Source organism: Armigeres subalbatus, chromosome 2 (genome assembly GCF_024139115.2).
Source record: "Armigeres subalbatus isolate Guangzhou_Male chromosome 2, GZ_Asu_2, whole genome shotgun sequence".
Classification (NCBI taxonomy): Eukaryota; Metazoa; Arthropoda; class Insecta; order Diptera; family Culicidae; genus Armigeres; species Armigeres subalbatus.
The window spans coordinates 131,516,206-131,538,346 of NC_085140.1; the positions used below are offsets into that span (position 1 = coordinate 131,516,206).

General features: G+C 37.8%; 1 protein-coding gene and 1 pseudogene across 2 annotated transcripts in view; one reads left to right on the top strand and one right to left on the bottom strand.

The window, feature by feature from the left end:
* Positions 1–11,638, top strand: part of LOC134210853 (uncharacterized) — a 48,963-nt gene extending 37,325 nt beyond the window's left edge. For both annotated transcript variants that reach the window (XM_062687211.1, XM_062687212.1), the window contains exons 5-8: positions 10,015–10,323; positions 10,908–11,147; positions 11,209–11,303; positions 11,371–11,638. In XM_062687211.1, coding sequence (XP_062543195.1) covers positions 10,015–10,323; positions 10,908–11,147; positions 11,209–11,303; positions 11,371–11,625 — 899 coding nt within the window. In that variant the 3' untranslated portion in view covers positions 11,626–11,638. The remainder of the gene's footprint in view (positions 1–10,014; positions 10,324–10,907; positions 11,148–11,208; positions 11,304–11,370) is intronic.
* Positions 11,639–19,915: 8,277 nt separating this feature from the next.
* Positions 19,916–22,141, bottom strand: part of LOC134209248 (uncharacterized) — a 38,576-nt pseudogene continuing 36,350 nt past the window's right edge.

Sequence of the window (22,141 nt, forward strand, 5' to 3'; positions counted from 1 at the left end):
CCGTCCAATGATTGGTTTTGGTGCTAAAACTAAAATGTCCCTTCCACAGTTCCCCGAAGGCAATCCGTAAGTCCTGGAAGCGGTCAGATCCATTAATGGTCCAATTTATACTCATACTTCGCTTTTTCCGATCAAAAATTACGAAAAAAAGCAATCGAGTTATTGGTTTTGGTGCTGCAACTTAAATGCTCCTTTCCACTGTTTTTCCGGTCCTGAGAGCGATCAGAGTCATCAATGGTCCATTTTATATTCATACTTTGCTTATATGAAAGAAGAGCTGTCGAATGATTGATTTTGGTGTAAAAACTAAAATGTCCCTTTCCACAGGTTCCTCGGGGGCAACCAGTAGGTCCTGGAATCGGTCAAAGCTGTCAATGGTCCTTTTATATTTATACTTTGCTTCCTGATCGAAAACCTATAAAAAAGAGTCGTCGAATGTCTGATTTTGGTGCTAAAACTTATATGTTCCCTTCCACAGGTTCCTTGGGGCAATCCGTGGGTCCTGGAAGCGGTCAGAGCCGTCAATGATCCATTTTATTTTCGTACTTCGCTTCCTGATCGATAACCATGAATGAAGAGCTGTCTAATGGCTGGTTTTGGTGGTAAAACTAAAATGTCCCCTTCCACAGGTTCCTCGGGGCTAATCCGTAGATCCTGGAAGCGGTCAGAGCCGTTAATGGACCATTTTATATTCATACTTCGCTGCCTGATCGAAAACCATGAAAAAAGAGCCGCCTAATGACTGATTTAGGTGCTAAAACTTAAATGTCCCCATTCACAGGTTCCCCGGGGATATCCCACAAGAAGCCTTCTGGAATAAAATCATAGTGGACGATCTATCAAAAAGCGAGATTCAAATTAAGCTGTGGCCTGACCCCTTAGATAAGTATCGATCGAAACCGATTATAAAGAAATGGCCATATCTCACTTGATTCTGGTCCGATTCCAAATCTCAATATATGGTTCAATCAGTAAGAGCCCTACTTCATTTGTGGTTACTAATATTATTAAATTTTTAACCACAACTTCTCTTAATATCCACCTCAAATTTACGGTTTCGAACCTACTTCCGAAAAACCCGGAATATCTCCGGAATCCGGTAGCCATTGTCGGTTCCATGCATTATGCATGCGTTCCATGCATGCGTCAAACTGCATTAATTTTCTAGTTCGGGCATGCCTGAATTGTCAGAATCGGATGATAACTAAGATAGTTACAACACATCTAATTTTACCCAAAATTTGTCTATCCAAATTATTTTGTCCATCCCCTGTATATGTTTGAAGATGAGTGCTACCACTTGTTCTCCGCTCACCGTTTAGTAGGGGAGGAGGTTCGGTTGTGAGCACCGTTCGGTTATGGGCACCCCTATGTATCTTTTGACAGATAAGAGATGCTGTCATTCTGACAACCGTCATTTGTTTGCTATAATGCAACGTACACACCAGTCAAGCAGTTGGACGAACATTGACTCCGCCCCCAAGAAAACGCTTCGGTTGCTGCTTTGTTTGAACGTGTGTGAAGTTGTTCGAACAACCATTTGACAGTTGGCGGCTCGGTTGGAAAAAATTAAAACGGTTTGATTTTGGTTTGAGTTGTCGGGGGTGGAGTCAAAGTTCGTCGAACATGTTTGAGCATTTGTAGTGAAGTTGAACAAACCCCCATATATTTTTTGATGGTTGGTGCTCGAGTTAGTGCTTCGGTCGTTCGTGTGTGATATTGTTGGTCGAATAAATTGATTGTTCGTGTCGCTGTTGGTAAAACTTGAGGGATGTTTGAATAAACGAGAGGTGGAGTCAATGTTGGTCAAACTGCTTGACCGTGTGTACGTTCCATAATAGCATGATGTTTTGTGCTCAATATCAAACCGGATGGGCATCTCTACTTAGAACTAGAAACAAATAAATTTTTCGTACAAGAAAAATATCACGAAAGTTTTTTTGGCCTTTTTTTAAGTGTCATAAATTAAAGGATTTAATTCAAAAAGTGAGTTCTAATGCGTATTTACACAGTAAATTTAATCTATTTTGAGGCCCAATGTCGATTGCCATCAAAATTTTAGCGCGATTTTTTTTTTCTCGTTCCAAAAAGGCTGCGAAATTCGGTTGTGGGCACCTTTATTGGTTCGGTTATGGGCACCCTCATTTTATTGATAAATCATTCAATATCGTTTTACTTGTCCCTTAACTTATTTTTAATAACGTTTTAAGGCAGTTTTTATAATTAGTTTGACATAATTGTTCGAAATAATGAGTTTATTTAATATTTTTGTTCTTTGGGTATGTCTAGTCATTATACACACACTTTTTGGAACAAAGCGTTGACCGATTTGCTTGCAACAAGTTGCATTCGACGGGGAATGCTTTCCCATTGTTTCCTATTGAAAATTGGTCAGATCGGACTATGGAATCAAAATTTATGGCCAAAATATTATTTTTTGAAATGAACGAGAAAGGCACTATTGCCGCTAGGGTGATTAATCAGAAATTTTTTGATTGTGATGCATACCAATAAAACGTAAATCAATGAAAAATTAAAACCCATTTACCGAAAGTGCTATTATAGACCTTTCTTATGTGATTTTTTTCAACATCCTCCTTAATGCACCGAGGGAGGCATCATCACTGCTAGGTGAATTGATTTGAGTTTCTCCTGGCTTGAATAAAGTATTCCTTGTCTTTAAATCTGGGTGGTTTTATTCATGCTTCTTTATTTTTAGCTAAGTTTTCAAGGGTGCCCACAACCGAACCACGAACTGAACATGTCCAAAAATGACAAGTTTTCTAAATAGTCAATATCTTTTTCTAAATCGATGAAATCATAGTAATTTCTTGGCTAGTAGTAAGGTTATAAGTTAAGCTTTCGATTGCTATGCAAATGTCGACATAAGATCAATCAGGGCCAAAGTTATGGACCAAACACAAAAGGGTGCCCACAACCGAACCTCCTCCCCTACCAAAACGTTCTTGGATTGAGGACAGAAAGAAACACTACTCAATTCCACTCCTGTCCTGTGATTTTGATGTCATCGTATTCACAGAAACATGGCCCTATTCCGACATCTCGAACTGCGAACCGTTAAGCAACTACACCATCTACCGATGCGGTAGGAACTCTCGCACCAGTATATTTAAGCGCGGGGGAGGTGTCCTAATCGGAGTGAAAACCGAGCTGAATTCGAAAGCCGTATTTTTTTTTTAAGGCAGCGATGATCTTGAGCAAGTTATTGTGATATTTACTGATTTTGGATCGACTGTGCAATTGATTAATATTTATTGAACGACTACTCAGTCTTACAATTTCATAACGAGTTTATTATATACCCGACGTTTCGACACGGGAATTGTATCTTTTTCAAGGGGAAAATACGACAAAAAACAGAAATATTTTCCACTTGAAAAAAAAACAATTCCCGTCTCGAAAAGGTTGGTAGATAATAAGTTCGCTGTGAAATTGTAAGACTAAGTAGCCTTTCAATAAATATAAGTTATTGTGAAAGTTATGTTACCACATGAGTCTATCTGTCTGTGTTGCATTCATATTCGACCGCGCAGTCCCGCCGATATTTACGCTAAGCAAGGTGAGTCCCTCATGCGTCTCCTCGAGTTAGCTGACCCTCGTGATACCATGACATTCATAGGCGATTAAAACCTTGCAAATTTGGCCTGGGAATTCTTTTCCATCGGGCTTCTGCCTCTCACCGCCTTGTCGGAACAACAACTTGTAGGCTTCTCGATTTAGTTTTCGTCGGTGATTCTGATCGTATTGAGCTGTTTGAATCACCTGCTGTCATTTTGAAAGTTAATCATTGCCACAAGACGCTCGAATGTTCGTCTGTAGACTTGCAACCCCCGCAGTCGTATTCAGCGGCACGGAACGAATATAAATTCGCACGATGTGACTTTGATGCAATCAACGCTAGATTTTCTGCATTGGACTGGACGTGATTGTCAAACCTCGAAACGGTGAATGATGCAGTGACTGTTTCTTATGACAACGTTTACCAAGTAATTCTTGTCAATGTCCCACTGAAAACCCGAAGAATGTCTACAAAATTCCCACAAACATGGTGCACCACGGTTCCATGGAACCCGCAGCTGCGCAAACTCCGGAACCGTCTACGCAAGGCCCGTGGTTTATTTCCGTTCCAGGACAACTGAGAATAATTCAGTTGACGTTTCGAAGGGACCTGATCCATATCAGATGCTACCGTCGTTCATAAAGAACTGTGCAGTCTCGATGGCTGTCCCAGCCCTGGCAATATTCAACCGATCACTCGCGGATGGCGTGTTCCCTGATGCCTGGAAGCTCGCATCAATTAAACCGATCATCGAATCCGGCAACATACATCTGTAGCGTGGAGAATTATCGACCCATTTCGATCCTGAACTGTTTGGCCAAAGTGCTCGAAAGACTGTTGCATGATGAATTTTATCCAGCCGTTAAATCCATTGCATCAGAATTCCAGCATGGATTCATGCAAAAACGTTCGACGATCTCTAATTTGATGAGCTTCACTAATAATGTTATTGGCTGCATTGAAAAGCGGCAACAAGTACATTGATTTTTCGAAGGCATCTTGTTATTTTGAAACTGAACCGTCTTGGTCTACCGTCGTGGATCGTCAACTGGACTCATTCGTACTTGACTTCAAGAACAGCCTTCGTTAAGGTTCGTGACGCTACTTCCAATGAATTCGAGATTCCGTCTGGCGCTCCACAAGGGAGTCACCTAGGAACTTCAGTTTTTACGCTATTTATCAACGACGTTTGCAATCAGATACACTCGTGCAAGCTGCTTTTTGCGGATGACCTGAAAATTTACCGTCAGATTTGTCAGATTCGCATTACGACAGCTGCCATGGACCAATCCCGATAACCTGCCTCCGTATGAGCACAGATGTACGCTCATGGCTTTGCAAACACTCCCCAAATGCCGAACGTATTTACAACGACTTTTTATTTTTGACATGATCCGTGACAACATTGACTGCAGAAGCGTGCTCCGGGAAATCAACTTCCACCGATTACGTAATCCCCAGTTGCTTTGGACCCCGGTACACCGCACTGCTTACGGTTACAACAAACCTCTTGACAGATGTTGTAGATTGCTTAACGATGTATGTGATATGTTTAATTCTAATGTTAGTAAACTCGTCTTCAAAAATAGGATTATGTACTTCAGTCTGATTTTGAACCAAAGATGAATAAATAAATAAATTAATTAATGAGAAGTGAATACTGAGAAAAGGAAGTTAGTACTGAGTAGTGAGAAGAAGAAGGAGGAAGAAATAAGAAAAAAAAAGAAATAAAAATAATGAATGAAGGAAAAAAGAAGAAGGAAGAGGAAATACCGAAGAATGAAGTAAGATGAAGGAAAAGAAGAACAATGATGAAGGAAAAAGGAGAGAGAAGGAGTAAGGATGACAGGAATTAGAAGAAAGAAGGAAGAAAAACAAAAGAAAGAAGAAAAAAAAAAGGATGTTGGAAGGAATAAAGATTTAATAAATAAAGACTTTCAATTTTCACCTCACTTTTCACTTCTCACTCCGTGATCCTCACTTTTTGTCTTACATTTCTCATTTCACTTTTCTCACTTTCTACTTCTTACTACTCGCTTCTCACTACTTACTTCTTACTTCACAGTTCTCACTTCAAATTTCTCACTTTTAACTTCTCACTTTTCACTTCTCAACTCTTTCTTCTCACCTCTCACTTTTCTCTTTTCACTTTTTACCTTGTCCTTCTCACTTTTCACTCCTTACTGCTAACTTCAAAGCTCTCACTTCTCAAATTTTTCACATCTAACTTCTCACCTCGTACTTTTCAATTCTCACTTCATACTTCTTGCTTTTCACAATTTCCTTGTACTTTTTGCTTTTCACTTCTAATTCTTCACTTCTCACTTCGAAATTCTCAATTTGCATTTCTCTCTTTTCACTTTTCACTTCTTATTTTTCAATTCTCTCCTCTCACTTTTCATAATTTAGTTTTCACTTTTCACATTTCACATTTCACTTTTCACTTCACAGTTCTCACTTCAAATTTCTCACTTTTCACTTCTCAATTCTAGCTTCTCACTTCTTACTTCTCACTTCACACTTCTCATTTCACACTTCTCACTTCACACTTCTCACTTTTCACTTCTCACGTCTCATTTATCACTTTTTACTTCTCACTTTTTTCATCTCATTTCTCTATTCACTTCCCTTTTCTCATGTCTTATTTCTTATGTGACACTTCATGAATTTCTTACTACTAACATCTCATTACTTACTTTTCGCTACTCATAATATAAGTTTTTTCAATTTTTCGACCAAACGGCATTCAACCAAACTGCATTAGGCCAAATGGCCTTACATCCTCTCCCTAACTCGATGTTCTGTTACTCGTTATTTTCCCTTCGATGTAATTCAAAGTTCCTTGAATTTAGCATACTGCGTTACCTCCGTAAGTCGATACCTCCCTTACTCGATATTCTCAAGTCGAAGTAATTTCCCGAAACATCAATGTTGTCAGAAACAGTTCACATGCATAATATAGGGAGCGGGACCATTTGGGCAGCACCCCCTATTCCCGTCCAAAACGTTAATAACTCGACCGCGTTCCAACCAAATGGCTTGATTTTATGTACATCACTAGATGTCGACAGAAACTAACCATGTACTAAAAACAAGTAACTCAGCTGTAATGCGATCGAGTAATGAACGTTGTGGACGGGAATAGGGGGTACTGCCCAAATGGTTCTCTACCCTATACGATGTAAGGCCATTCGGTCGAATTAGTTAAAAAAAAAGTTAAAGAACTTATATTGTGAGTAGTGAAAACTGAGTCATGAGACGTGAGTAATCAGAAATACATCAAGTGTCACATAAGAAATAAGACGTGTGAAATAGTAAGTGAATAGTCAAATGAGACGTAGAAAGTGAGAAGCAAGAAGTATGAAGTAAGAATTGAGAAGTGAAAAGTGAGAAGCTAGAAGTGAGACATTTGTAGTGGGAACTGTGAAGTGAGAAGTGAAAAGTGAAAAGTAAATTAGAAAAAGTGAGAGGTATGAAGTGTGAAGTGAGAAGTGAAAAGTTAAAAGTACAAGGAAATTGTGAAAAATGAGAAGTGAGAAGTGAAATTAAGAGGTGAGAAGTTAGAAGTGAAAAATATGAGAAGTGAGAACTGTGAAGTGAGCAGTAAGAAGTGAAAAGTGACAAGTGAAAGGTAAAAAGTGAAAAGAGAATAATGGGAAGTGAAAAGTGAGAAGTAAGAAGTGAGAAGTGAGAAGTAAGTTACAGAATAGAGAGAAGAAATTCGAAGTGAGAAGTGCGAAGTGAGACGTGAAAAGTGAGGAACGAGAATTTGAAGGTGAATAGTGAGAAGATAGAAGTGCGAAGTAAGTGAGTAGTAAAAAGTGAGAAGAGTGAAGTGAGAAATAAGAAATGAAAAGTGAGGATTATGGAGTGAGAAGTGAAAATTAAAAGTCTTTATTTAATAATTTTTTATTCCTTCCTACCTCCTTCTTTCTTTTGTTTTTCTTCCTCCTTTCCTCTTATTTCTGTCATTCTTACTTCCTCTCTTTTCTTTTTCCTTCATTGTTGTCCTTCTCTTCCTTCTTCTTACTTCATTCTTCGGTATTTCTTCATCTATCTTGTTTTTTCCTTCATTCTTTCTCTTCCATCATTTTTATTCCTTTTGCCTTTCTAGTATACAAAGTATACGTAAAGGCTATATGTTTGCTCCAAAAACAAACTTTTTATAGAAGGTCCGGAGACCCATAGTGTTATATACCAATCGACTCAGTTCAACGGTCGCAGTATGGATTCGGAAGTTATGGCCAAAATACTATTTTTTACAGTAAAATCGCGTGAAATAGTGTCACTCTTTTTTGCCACTTATCGTTCACTGATTTGATCGCATCAGGTTACATTCGACGCAAAATCCTGCCCCATTATTTCCTATTGAAAATTGGCTAGATCGCACTATGGGTTCGGGAGTTATGGCCAAAATATTTTTTTCACAGAAAAATCGCCTAAAAAGTGTAATTCATTTTTTAGGCACTTATGTTAACCGATTTACTCGCGACAAATTGCATTCGTTGTAGAATTCTGTCCCATTGTTTTCTATTGAAAATTGACCAGATCGCACAACGGGCTCGGAAGTCACTGCCAAAATATTTTTTCGCTGAAAAATAGCCTGAAAAGTGTCACTCAGTTTTTAGCCACTTATCTTTATGAGCATGAGCATGAGCATTATGACCGCACAGTTCGTAGTTGTTACTCCGTGATTGACTGAACTTGCGAAATTGTACAGAGAACACAATGAATGGGGCTTGGGATTAGCTACCCATTCTCAATGTACACGTTTCGGGAGCTCAAATATTTAAAGGCAATAACGGCGCCGGCCACGTCCTTACGGTCATATAGGAATGGAAGGATTGTTAGTCCGACTCTCGTTGCTACTAGAGACCGAGTATACCTCTGCATCTCCACGATTGTCTTGGGCCACGCAATGCAGAACACATTATTTCGGCCGATCGCGCGATCGTTCTGCAGTTCGAAACAAGAGAAATCACGCACCGAACTCAGTTTTTAGCCACTTATCTTTAACCGATTTACTCGCAACGAAATGCATTTGACGCAGAATTCTGTACCATTATTTCCTATTAAAAATTGGTCAGATCGCACTATGCACTCGAAAGTTATGACCAAAATATTTATTACAGAAAAATCACCTAAGAAGATGTCACTCATTTTTTTAGGCATTTATCCTTAACTTATCCTTATCTTTAATCCTAATTTGCTCGCAACAAGTTACATTCGACGCTGAATTCTGCCCCATTATTTCCTATTGAAAATTGGCCAGATCGCATCATGGGCTCGGAAGCTATGGCCAAAACAAATGTGTCACCATTTTTTTGGCACTTATTTTTAATTGATTTACTTTCAATCTATATCATTCCTATTCAAAATCTGGTTTATCAGACTATGGGCTCAGGAGTTGTGAACAATATACTATTTTTTACGAGAATCTAGTTTTATCAAGGCCATTCCTCCGATTCGTTTTACTTTAGTTCAAATATGATAGTTCTACGGTTATATTTGAACTATATCCCATCGTGGTTCAAATTTTACTCCGAAGCCTCATTTCTCAGTTCTCAATTCTCATTTCACACTTTTCACTTTGAAAATCACTTCGCCTAATAAGGAAACCAATTTTAACTATTCGACTTAACGGCATTCGGCCGACTGGCGTTTGGCTAAGTGACCCTTTCGTCCAAATGGCATTCTGCTAAATAACCTGATCCATATTTCTACGTATTATGAAAAGTGTTTGATACTTTGGAAAAAATATGTTCTCTATCCTGATACCTCCCTAACTCGATGGTCCCTTCAATATCGAGTAAGAGATAGTTCACTGTATCACTATTTGACGAATCTGTCCAATATTCTCAAATTATTCGACCAATTTTTAATTTTTTCAGAATTTTTTGATCTTATAATTTTTATTAACCTATTTTCCAATATTTGCGTCATTTGTGTTTCATATTTTTTCATTTCGTTTAGTTTGATCGATTTTTTTCAGTTTCTATGATTTTTTATTTACCTCATAGTTTCAATTTATCAATTTTCATAATCAGTATTTTTTTTATTTGCACTATTACATCAATTTGTCCCATTCACCTCTTCGTTTATTTTTTTTTCGATAATCTAAATCTGTCCAATTACGCAGTTTTGTATACTTTACTGAGTTTGTCTAATTTTTCCCAAATAACATAATTTCCTAAAAATGTTATTTCATGTCCCAAAAAAGGCTCATGTATTGAAATGTATTTATATGAGTTACAACCATGTGATTGTAGTTATGTATTACAAGTTTGAGAGAAACGTATGGTACCCTTCCTATGGAAGTTCAATGCTCACTTCAAGTTTTCTCACCGTCCACAAGTTCCGTCAACCATCGCAACTCTAGTGTACCATCAACTGAGCCGCTTAAAATTAAATTCAATTCCACATCTCATCGGCAGCAATATCGGAAGCAATATTCTCCATATCACCAGCAAAACCACCGAGCACCAGAAGGCACTTAGGGTTCAACGTGGGCCGTACGGTGTGTAGCAACAGTTCAGACGACGACGACGACGATGACGATGGCGACGTGGTAGTGTCCTATCCACTGGGAGCTCGCAATCGCCAGGACAAACTTTGCCTGCTTAATGTTAGGACCAGAGCCGCCACCGACGGCAGGAATAGTTTTCCACCGGCACTGCGTGAAGCGGAAAGACAGATTAGCTTGGTGCTCACCAAGCGGAAAGTCGAGAGGGAAATTTTCGGAGGTAAGTGGGGCGATTCAGCTGAAGGTGGTACGCTATAAAATGGAACGAGTTTAGTGATAAAGGCAAACATATTTTGATATTACGTGCTTGGGTTTGAATGTGTCGTTCCACGTTGAATTAATGGAAATTTAGTTGAGTTTTCGGTTTTAGTTGTTCTTTTCATATCATTTGTGTCGTTATCACTAATGTAGTAACATTACATCGAAAGGGAGTTTTCACTGAATTAAGGGATATTGTTCAAAAAAGTTGAACATTTTTCCTAATGGTATTTGAGAAATTAATCTGCCCTTGCATTACGAAAAATAAAATCGAGTGTCCCAACAATGTTTTCTAAACCATTTGAGTGTACGCTAAAGCAGTAAGTTTGCCACTTAAACATGGAACGAGTACATGCGAACTTCGTATTAGATGTTGTTTTAGAGTAAACCTGTTAGCTAGCATCCTGGAGGTGAAAGTTGTCCAAAAGATTAACGAGCACCGTCGCTGTTTCTGAAGATTATAAGATGTTGAGCGATATTTGATAAGTTTTTCGCTAGTTTACGTGCCACTGAACGATCATTCAAACTTGACTCTTGAAATTCCAGAACGCTTCCATGATTTGTCCTACAGTGTGAACGGTTTCAGCTTCACTTATCCATCGGTTCTTATGATACATCGAAAACTCGACGATGGCGCTGATTTGAAGGACAATATATGCAGCAATAGTAGCGGCTTCAGACGGATGCCAGAAAAATGTCACCAGAGCGCGGATGAGAGTTGCGAATGTGTTCATGTTGAGACTGTGGAGCTTGGCCAACGCGTCGAGCTGGTAATAGTGAATAAAGGTATGTTTCGTTGAAATTTATGTTTTTTTCCTATACCAATTATTTTTACTCTGCGATTTAGATAATGATTCTGCCCACACGTACCACCTACACGGGTATTCGTTTTTCGTGATAGCATCGGCCCGACTATCCAAACACGAGACTTGGCAAACCCAGGTACGGTCTGAATGATTTCATCCTATTCCAATAATTCAATGCAAATAATTATTTTTAATATTTTCAGGTGCATAATTTGGCTCGTAACTATGATCGACCTGTGCTGTTGGATACAGTTCGAGTGGAGAGGGGCTCAATAGTTGTGTTGCAGTTCGTTGCAGCACACGCAGGGCTATGGATGTTACGAGATCTTGATGCGCAGGGATGGAGTAGAGGATTGGATGTGCTACTCAATGTGCGACCGTTAGAGTCAAATTTTGAACTTCCGGAAGATTTTCCAAAATGCAGGCATTTTGTTGGACCAAAGTATTTTCTGATTTAAATACATCATTATTGTTCCACTAAAGGATAAGGTTGCATCCTTTGAATTTATTCTTGATGACAATGTACCAATAGTAAAATGGAAACGGAAGCTGGAAAAAAGTTTTATTCTCGTCTATTGCACAATATAGTCACACACACATTGCATGTTAACTGTTATCGCTTTCTTCACAAGTGATTTCCACCAACATTATTAACTATTTTGTGACGTCATGCTCAATTTGATCTCAAAATTGGCAGTTCATATTCATCGAGATACTATCACTGGAGGAGTTATAACTGGAGGATTATAATCTGGGGCACGATGGGGCACGTGACCCACCAAATAGATTCTTCCTATGACATTTAATTAAACGCCAAAATTTTTATCAATCCTTTATTAAACTACGAAGTAATTTTTGAAGTTATTTTGAAAGAATTTTGAAAGAAAATCTAGGAATTTTCCTGGATAATCCAATCGTTATTTCTTTGGAAATTCTTTTTAAAATTCAATCGTAAATACCTGTAAGAATACTTTTGCCAAATCAGTCAGAAAATTTTACAGCTTTTTCTTTAGAAATTTCTTCGAGAATTCATTCTGAAATTTCCACAGGAATTTATTCGAATTTTTTTCTATATATTCTTCAGAATTATTTTCCAATTTCTTTCAAGAATAATTTATAAAATTTCTCCATTGATTTCTTTTGACTCCTTCGGAAAATACTGTGGAAAGGCTTTCGTTAATTCATCCAAAAATTCCCTCAGAACTTTTAGTAAAACTTTAAAAAAACATGCATGGATTAGTCCGAAAATTTTGTTGGTAGACTATTTCCTGAAAACTATTAAAGAATGAAATACGCAATTCTGAAGAAATTTTCGGAAGAGGACAACAATAATGGCAATGGAAATCTAAAAATAGATTCTGTTTGGATTATGTACAGCAGAATACAGTAGATCTCGACACAGTAGCGGTGAGGTAACAGAGTGCCTAATAAAGAAAGAAAGGAAAAAAAAGATACTTTTTCCAGATGATTTTTTTGAGGAACTTTTGAAGTAATTTCCAAATGATTCTTAATAGATTTTATAAAATGATATTCTGAAAAGATTTCCGAGAGAAGGAGTTTCTAATTAACTATGGTGGTACGACTGGATTCTAATTATTATATGTTGGGTTCTTAGCTTAGCAGTCTTATCATTAACTCGAACGAACTATGATGTTCTTACTCCGACGTTTCTGTCCGGATTTGGGACCTTCTTCGGGGATCTACAATTTTTATTATTGCATGTTTATCGAATTGAACATTTGAACAATTAACACAAATTTTTACTAATTTTAAATAATTACTCACAAAGAATTGGCACGGCAAATGCTGGGTAAACCGTGCCATTGGTACTTCACGTACCTGAAGGAATAAAATAGACCCCATTTTGCGGGACAGTGACAGGGAAGCTCCTCTCCGTCTGTTCTCCATGTTAGGAGCGGCTCACAACAGCGTCTGTTCTCCGTGTTAGTGGCGGCTGATCATCGTCCGAGTGCCAGCGAGGGACTCTAAACTAAACTGTGCACACCATGTAGCATCGTGTCAGCCCCTTCAATGCGATGTAGGTAGCCTCCTCGCTGGAAAAATTCATCCTGGTCCAAATCCGTTGACCGTACAAATGGCCTCCACTCCGATGTTTGTATGACAACCTCTCCAGCACATGCGCCTCCACAAGAGGCCCGACTCCAAAGCTTGCACAGCGCCTCTCGATGCTCTGCAGACCAGCTCCTGAATGTTCTGATCCAAAGCTCCTGCTGACGAGCCAGCATCCTACCGAACGTTCCAACTTCCTGATGCATTCCGTCCGGCGCTACCCAAGACTTACGTGGCTGATCCATGATCTCACTGCGATAACGTCGACGGCCATAGCTCTTCAAGCAGCTGCAGCTCTTTTTTATTCAAACACAATGGATATATACAATCATCTATAACAAACATTTCCTTAATCTATACCTAAGAGCAACTACAACTAACCGGCGCCTGCATCATGCACATCTTCATCGACACCGAGGCGTCGCAGCCTACCTGGTAATCCAACAATTGGCACGGACAGCCTTCATTCCGCTACCAACGATAATGGTCTGGCAATAAACAATACCTTCTTCGCACGTAAGAATATCCACAAACAAACCTGGCAACATCCGAGTGGAGACACTTGCTCACAGATAGACTACGTACTGGTCGACGGACGACATTTCTTGGATGTTATAGATGTAAGGTCCTTCAGAGGTCCGAACATCAACTCGGATCACTAACTTGTAGTTGCGAAAATTCGAGCGCGACTTTCCAGTCTCACGAATTCACGAAACAACAGAACGATGCGTTTTAATGTCCAATGCTTGTCAGTTGAAGGAGTGGCTGAACAGTACCACCAGAAGCTGGACGAGCGGATAGGAAATGCCACCGGATCTGGCGGCGTCAACGGATTGAGGGAAAATATCAACGAAGCTGTGACTACCACCGCGCAGGAAGTGTTAGGCACTGCACTGCCGTAATCTGAAAAAAGTGACGTATACGCCATTTTCCAAAAATGGTGTTAACGAATACTACTAATCGAGCTCTTTAACAGAAAAATGGAAAACATGCATGTTGTAAAATGGCTGTTACGTCACTTTTCCAGATTACGGCAGTGCACAGTGACGCCAACGAAATAGTTGGTTTGATGAGGAGTGCTAGCGAGTGGTGGACGTGAAAAAATTTGCTAGGAGTCGAATGCTAGTGGTTCGTACCCGTTCCAACAGAGAGCGGTACAGTGTAGCAAGGGCAGAAGAGAAACGAATCCACCGCAGAAAAAAGGCAACACGAAGAGAGTGTGATAGCTGGAGCGCAGGAGAACATGAATAGAAACGATATGCGGAGGTTTTACGCAACTGTCAATGGCGCGCGGTATAAGACTGCGCCCGTGTCCGCCATGTGCTAAGAGCGAGAGGGAAATTTGCTGACAGACAAGACTATGGCGGCAGCCAGGAGGATGGAGCACTTTGAAAATTTGATGAACGGTGAAAATGAAAGTGTATTAAGGAGCAGGATGGACATAGTCGACGACGGTCAAGCTGTGGAACCACCAACGCTGGAGGAACATCGCCCAAGACCGACGATTATGAGGCTCTACAATACGCCAGGGCCCAGGCATAGGTGTATCGACACTGTAGCCAACCAGATATCCAGGTAGGTACTCACAAAAAATTGATCGCTCTTGTCCTAAAACTTTTAGGCGAAACATACTTTTGCATATAAACGATAAAGACGGATCCATAAAAAACTGGAAAACGATCCATAAATAACATCTGAATGTTCCTTAAAATGCTACCATAAATCCATAAAATAGTTAATGAGATTCCATAAAGAATAATTTTTCGATCCATAACTAAGCTAAAATTTAGCAATTAATTGGGAAATATGTTCCATTAACATGGTCAAGAAAAACAATACAATTCTTGCAATTTTCCCATGAAAATATGACAAATGATCCATAAAAAACTATATTTTGATCCATAAAACTTCAAATTTGCGCATTTTTTACCGTGATGATGATCCATAATTTCAGTAATATGATCCATAATTTTAGTCATATGATCCATAATTCTGGCCATTTGATCCATAACTTTGTTAAAATGATCCATAGTTTTGGTGATATGATCCATAAATTTTGATAAATGATCCATAGATTTTATAAAATGTGTGGATCAATTAATATAGTTTCATTGGCCTTCTTTCCAAGAATTATGGATCACATTATCATTATGGATCATTTGACCAAAATTATGGATCATATGATTGATATTCTGGATCATCCTCACGATAAAATTGCGCAAATTTGAAATTTTATGGATCAATTTATAGTTTTATGGATCATTTTTCAAAGTTTTATGGATCATAAAATATTCTTTGTGGAATCTCTCGAAATATTTTATGGATTTATGGTAGCGTTTTATGGAACATTCAGATGTTATTCATGGATCGTTTTTCATTCTTTTTATGGATCGTTTTTCCACATTGAACGGTGCAAAGTAAGGGCTGCCAAACTTTTAGCCTGTCGTGTTGTCTGTGTCGGTCGTACATTTGGAAATCCTGTAATTTTATTGTATGTTTTTTTAAATGTAGTTTGGGTGGTGGTTTTGTGTCTTGGTTTTACTTACGGCATAATAGTGTCTAGTCAGAATTAGATATCGGTTTTTCATTGGTTATGCGCTCTAATTTTGTTCACTATCTGTTTCTAATTAACTTTTCGGAGGAATGAAATTTAGAAAGAATTCCAGGTTGAAGTTCTGAATAAATTCCTAAGTTAAATTTCAAAAAATTTCTTCCTAGAGTTTCGGATGGGATTTATTCAAAAATTAGTGAAAGATTTTTTGGCTAAACCTGAAATATTTGCTGGTACAATTCCTTAAAAAAATAGAAAAAGTTCTAATTCAATTTCCGAAGGAATTCCTAAGGCAATTTTCAATGAAATTCATCAAAGGAATTCTCCTGAAAGAGTTTCCGTTGGAATTCCAAACATATTTCCAATGGAATTTACAAAAGAATTGCCGAAGAAATTCCTAAAACGAATTCTCGAAGCAATCTTCTTCTTCTTATTGGCATTACATCCCCACACTGGGACAGAGCCGCCTCGCAGCTTAGTGTTCATTAAGCACTTCCACAGTTATGAACTGCGAGGTTTCTAAGCCAAGTTACCATTTTTGCATTCGTATATCATGAGGCTAACACGACGATACTTTTTTGCCCAGGGAAGTCGAGAAAATTTCAATCCGAAATTGCCTAGACCGGCACCGGGAATCGAACCCAACCACCCTCAGCATGGTCTTTGCTTTGTAGCCGCGCATCTTACCGCACTTTCTTACTGCTAAGGAGGGCCCTTCTCGAAGCAATCCATAAAAGAATTTCCGAGGGTTTTTCTGAAGAAATTTTCGAGGATAGATAAGACAAATTGAAAAAAATGGAGGATTCCATTGGATATTCCTCATAATATAAGAAAATTTCGAAAGTCATTCGGAAACTCCTTTACGAACTCTTTTCGGAATATGTTTTAAGAATTCTGGCAGTACTTTCTCAAGAAGTCCCTTCGAAAACTCAAGAAATCCCTTCGGAAAATCCCTCTTTTAGGAATCAATCGGAAGTTTCATTTGTAAATCCTTTTGAATATTCCTTCGAGAAATCTTTAGAAATTTCTTACGAAATTCCTACCGGAAATGTTTTTAAATTGCTTTTAGTAACTCCTCTGAAAATTACTTTAGGATTTCCTTTTTCATAATTTTTAATAATTCAATAATGTTATCGGTAGAATTCTTTCATCAAAGAAATCCGATATAATGTCTGCAGGAATTTTGAAAGGAATATTACATTGTTTTACTAAGGAATTACTGAAGAAATTTAGAAAGGCCTTTTGGGAGGTTTTACGAAAAAATCCCTGGAGAAGTATCCAAATAGCTTCTGGAATTTTTTTTATAGATTATTCCTGGAGGAAATCTCGAAAAAATATCTGGACGATTTTCTGGAGAAATTTTTGAAGAAATTCTAGGAGGAATTTCAAAATGTATTTCAGGAACAGTTTCCGAATTAATTTTCGAATGAATTTCTAAAGAACAATCTAAATAGGTTTCGAAAAGAATTTCTTAACGTATTTCTAATGGAATTATTGAACAAACTTCCTGAATATTATTTTAGGAATCCACGAAAAAAAAATCTAATGGAATTTTCAAGCAAATACCCATTGTAATTTTTATATAAATGTTTAGATTTCTATAGGAATCAATGCAAGAATTCCATCAGGAATATCCGAAGGAATTCCTTCGGGAATTCTCCTAGGAATTTATCCGGGAATTCCTTTTAAAATCCGGACAGTAGTAAGACAAAACACTGTTTCGAATCTGGAATTAAGACTTCATGCCACAAAGAAAAATCCAAAAATATCGGGATTGCAGTCCATCATCATACTTCTTCGGATATTCTCAAGAATTCCTTAGGAATTTACTTTAGTAGTTGCTTCGGAAAATTCTCCAGTATTCATCCAGGTGATATTTCATGAATTTATCCTAAAGTTCGTTCGGCAAGCCCTCCACACATTTTTCGTGAAAAATGCCCCCAGGAATTAATTCGGTTAGTCATCCAGACGTTCCACCAGGCATACCTTCAAAAGATTCTTCAGGAATTCCATCGTAAATTTCTCTAAGTAATACATCGGAAATTTCTCTTGTGATTCATTACTAAATTCCTCAAGTAATTTCTTCAAAACTCCTCCGCAAATAAATCTAGAAGCACCTCCAGAAATTCATTCAGGAATTCTTTCGAACATTTCGTAAAAAATTATCAAAGAATGCTGAACTCCTCTGAATTTTTCTTCAGGAATTCTTCTATCAAAAGAATTCCTTGGAAGTTTATTCCTGAAATTATTCCGGAAAACTTTTCAGGAAATTTCTTAGGAGATAGATCCAGATATTCTTCTGGAAATGCATCAAAATATTCTTCCAAACATTCCTACAAGGAAATCTAAAAAAAAGTCCTTAAAGAAGACTTGCGTCTTGAGAACTTCTCCAAAAAATATCCTTAACGAATTATTCAAAGAATTTCAATGGGAAATTCTCCGACAATACCTATAGAAATTGCATAAGGGAAACCTTTCGAAATTCCCTTATGAAAATTCCGTCAGAAATTTCTTTTGTAAATTGATTTAGGAATTCCCTTCAACTTTAAAAAAAATTGCTTTCAGCAATTACATCCGGAATGTTCCAAAGCGTTACTTCCAGTAATTCCTTAAGAAATACCTTCCTTCGGAGTCTCGTTAGAACATCATCCAGGAATTCTTTCGATTTTTTTAGGATTTCTGGAAATAGATTTATTTTCAAAGCTTCGGATATTCCTTTGATAAAAATGAGGAAATCACTTCAAAAATTCATTCAGAATTTCTTTTAATAATAATTCGAAAATTACTATGTATACGAGTTCTTCCAAAAATACCTTTAGTATTTCCTTTTGATTTCTTTGATAATGTTCCTGAATAAATTCTTCCAACAATTTTTTCGGAATAATTACTGCAGGAATTTCGGAAGGAATTTCGTGTGGTTACGACTTTAACGAAAATCGGTTTTTCGCAGTTTTCACTCTATTCAAATATGCCCAGCCCATTGTTAAGGGCGTGTGATGTTGTGTGTGATGTTCTCGATAATAAACAATGTGGGTTCGTTTGACTGTGGAGATACAACAGTAAAGCACATGTGACGATTGGATAAATCAAGCATCCGAAAGATATTCAATTTGCAAAAAAGAGCTAACCGCGGTGGAGGTTGGTACCGTCAACTGGGGGGAAGATGATCATTTTTAAGACAAAACATGCAATAACAATGTGTGTTTACATTTTAAATCGAAACAAATATTTTCAAAACATGTACTGCTATACGTTGCAATAATCAACAACTTTAGTTTTCTGAAATGCGTTCGCATTTATTAAAATAAATTAAATTATCACACATTTTTTAAGTAATCTGGTTTGGGGTGAAGTTGATCAAGACAGCTCTACTAAAATTATTATGAACTAGTAGTCAAAATACACTAGGTTATTTGTATGAATGTTGAATTTACTACGTAAAGAAGTCTACGAAGTCAATATTTGAAACGAAAGTAGCGTCATTTATGACTATCTCTCTCTTTCTTCCACAAAATACATTTTCATGATTATATTCGAAAAACTCGGATTTCTACCTAGCGGTAACATTACTTGAACGGAGAATATTGTTGACTACCGTTTCATAAAAAAATTTGGCACTTTTGACTGACACATCAAATGATCATCTCCACCTCAATGATCATCTTCCCCCAGTTGACGGTACTCGGATTCTGATGGCTTTTCCTCAAAAGGGACCTTTAAATGGTATTGTTGTGTAGGGGTTATCACGCCTATCTAGAGAGTAGTAGATTAAAGGTTCGAGTCCCTCCAAGACACGTGGCTTTTTCTCAAATTTCATATTAATTTGACCATTTCGAAACATGTGCTGTGCATATGCACAGCTAAGATATTAAAAAAATGATTTTTGTACGGCCGAGTTGCCGAATAATATGCAATTAATTATTCTATATGATGGATACTGATACTGGATGAGATACAAATTTATTAAGTTTATTAAAAATTTTAGCACAAATTGGGCATTCATCGCAATGAAATAACAGTAGTGTGTTTTGTCTGTTTTATTTGCATCTTGTATTAGAGTGTATACGGAAACAACAAAATAATATCGTTAATTGGCACAGTGGCTTTAGGCCATCAAGCATTTTTGTTCCTTAATCATTTGACATTCTTTATCCAATAAAATGAACCATTTAAAACGAATGCTATTAAAGTTTCAATTCCTTTTCACTTGTGGTTAGATTTAAATCAACAATGGCACATTTCTGTCGTCGTGGCATCCCAAACATAAACTGTTAACATTATTTCGTTATTCGGTTTTAAGTAACCTCGGTTTGCTACTAAGTGCCGGACTCTCTCTCTGGTTAGCTGCTGCAGATTCAAGAAATTTACGTCGCATAACTTTCACATAATGCTGCACGGCATGGCACAGCACAGTGGGAGGCAAACGGGCACCACCGCTGCTCCGGACTTCGATGTGGTCTTGGATTTACTTTCCGCTTCGTACATGTACTTTCCGCTCGCCTTGGCGTATTCGCCCTGCAAAATTCGAAATGGAACATTTTTGTTCGCTCGGATAAACTGGAAAACCAATAGTGCAATGTAGCTTACCTGAGCTCGCCACGCAGCGGCTTCGCTTTCCTTTTTGGCGAACATTTCGTGCCCGGGCGGGTAGTAAACCGGAGGGCCGGCAACGTTCTTCGACGAAATGGACACGTTTTTGCTATCAACTGGTTCCTCCACCACGGTTACCTTCGGTGGCGATGGTCCACGGAGCTTTTTCGGCCCGGTCCCGTTCTCGGTCGAGTGTGTGTGCTTTGACATGTATGTAATTTGACCGTTCTGAAAATAGAGGAAGAATCGTCACTCGGGATGGCATTTCTGGTATGTATTATCCTGGGAGGTTATGGCTTTGCGATTGTATCATGGGAACAATCATTATACACAGTACATGTAGAAAGTAATGTCGTCCAAGAATCATCCAATTTAAACTAAATTCGAATCTTTTTTGGCATTTGATTGGATTTGTTTTGCTCGACGTTCGGCCAATTTACTTTGGCCTATTCAAGGGATTATTACTAAAGTATTACACTAAAGGGCTAAATAAACAGGCAAAACAGAACCAATAAATTGACAAACATAAACTAAAACCCTGATTGATCCATCTAGCGTATCTTTCTCGTATATTAGATATGCTAGAAAAAATTGAGAGAATCGTATTTTTTGTATGTAAATCGTATTTTGGCCATAACTTTTAATCCCATTGTCCGATCTGGCCAATTTTAGATAGGAAACAATAGGACAGGATTCCCCGTCAAATGCAACTTATTGCAAACAAATCAAGATAAAAGCCTAAAAGAAGAGTGAGTTTTATTTTTCGCACATACATACACACACGCACACACAGACAGACATCATCTCAATTCGTCGAGCGGAGTCGATTGGTATATGACACTATGGGTCTCCAGACCTTCTATCACAGTTACTCCTTGGTGTACGAAAAAGGCAAAAAGCCGAAAAAACAACCAGAACAAATCTTCCAACCGGAATTCATTAAACATAATAACAACATTTCAATAATGTATTTTTTCTCCTGAAGACCAAGATTCCTTTTAACACTCATGTGATAGCTTTTGCATAGATATCATATTAGAATGCACAACGATTCTCATAAAAGCGTAGTTTTCGATTAATTCGAGAATTGAAACAGAGCGTTAGTATGTCTTGTTCCAAATACAGTGACGGAAAAAAGTACTCGCAGTAAAGAAATTCATGAACAAAACTCACGAGATTTTAATTTATTTACGCTTTTCATTTATTTACGACATATATTTCTCTGCCACAGTATAAAGTTAACAAATAAGTGTCAAAAGGTTTGGAAAAAAGTATTCGCGGATCAGCTTATCACTCAGAGAATGTTCCATAAACTAATTTATGGTAATACGTATGCAGTTTTTTTGGCATTAAAAACATCCTTCAAGTATTGCAAAGTATTTTTGTAAATTTGGATGATAGTGTCAGAGAGAAACAGACGTCGCATTCTCATTCGTTATGCTTCATTCATAATGCCATCTTTGAAAAACATGTTTCTAACTTAAGATGCCGTCAATGAGCTCAAGTCACCTCAATAACGGTTTAGGGTCTTTTGGCCCAATGCCGTTTGGCCGTATGTCATTTGGACCGAAATGGTTATTTCAAGAGATGAGATACAAGGAGGAAGAAGAAAGAAAAGAAGAAAGAGAATAAAGAAGGAAGCAAGAAGAAGAAATAAGGAAAATGGAAGGAAGAAAAGGGATGAATGAAGAAGGAATAAGGAAAAAGTAGGAAGAAAAAAGAAGAAGAAAGAAGAAAGAAAGAAGAAAGAAGAAAAAAGAAGA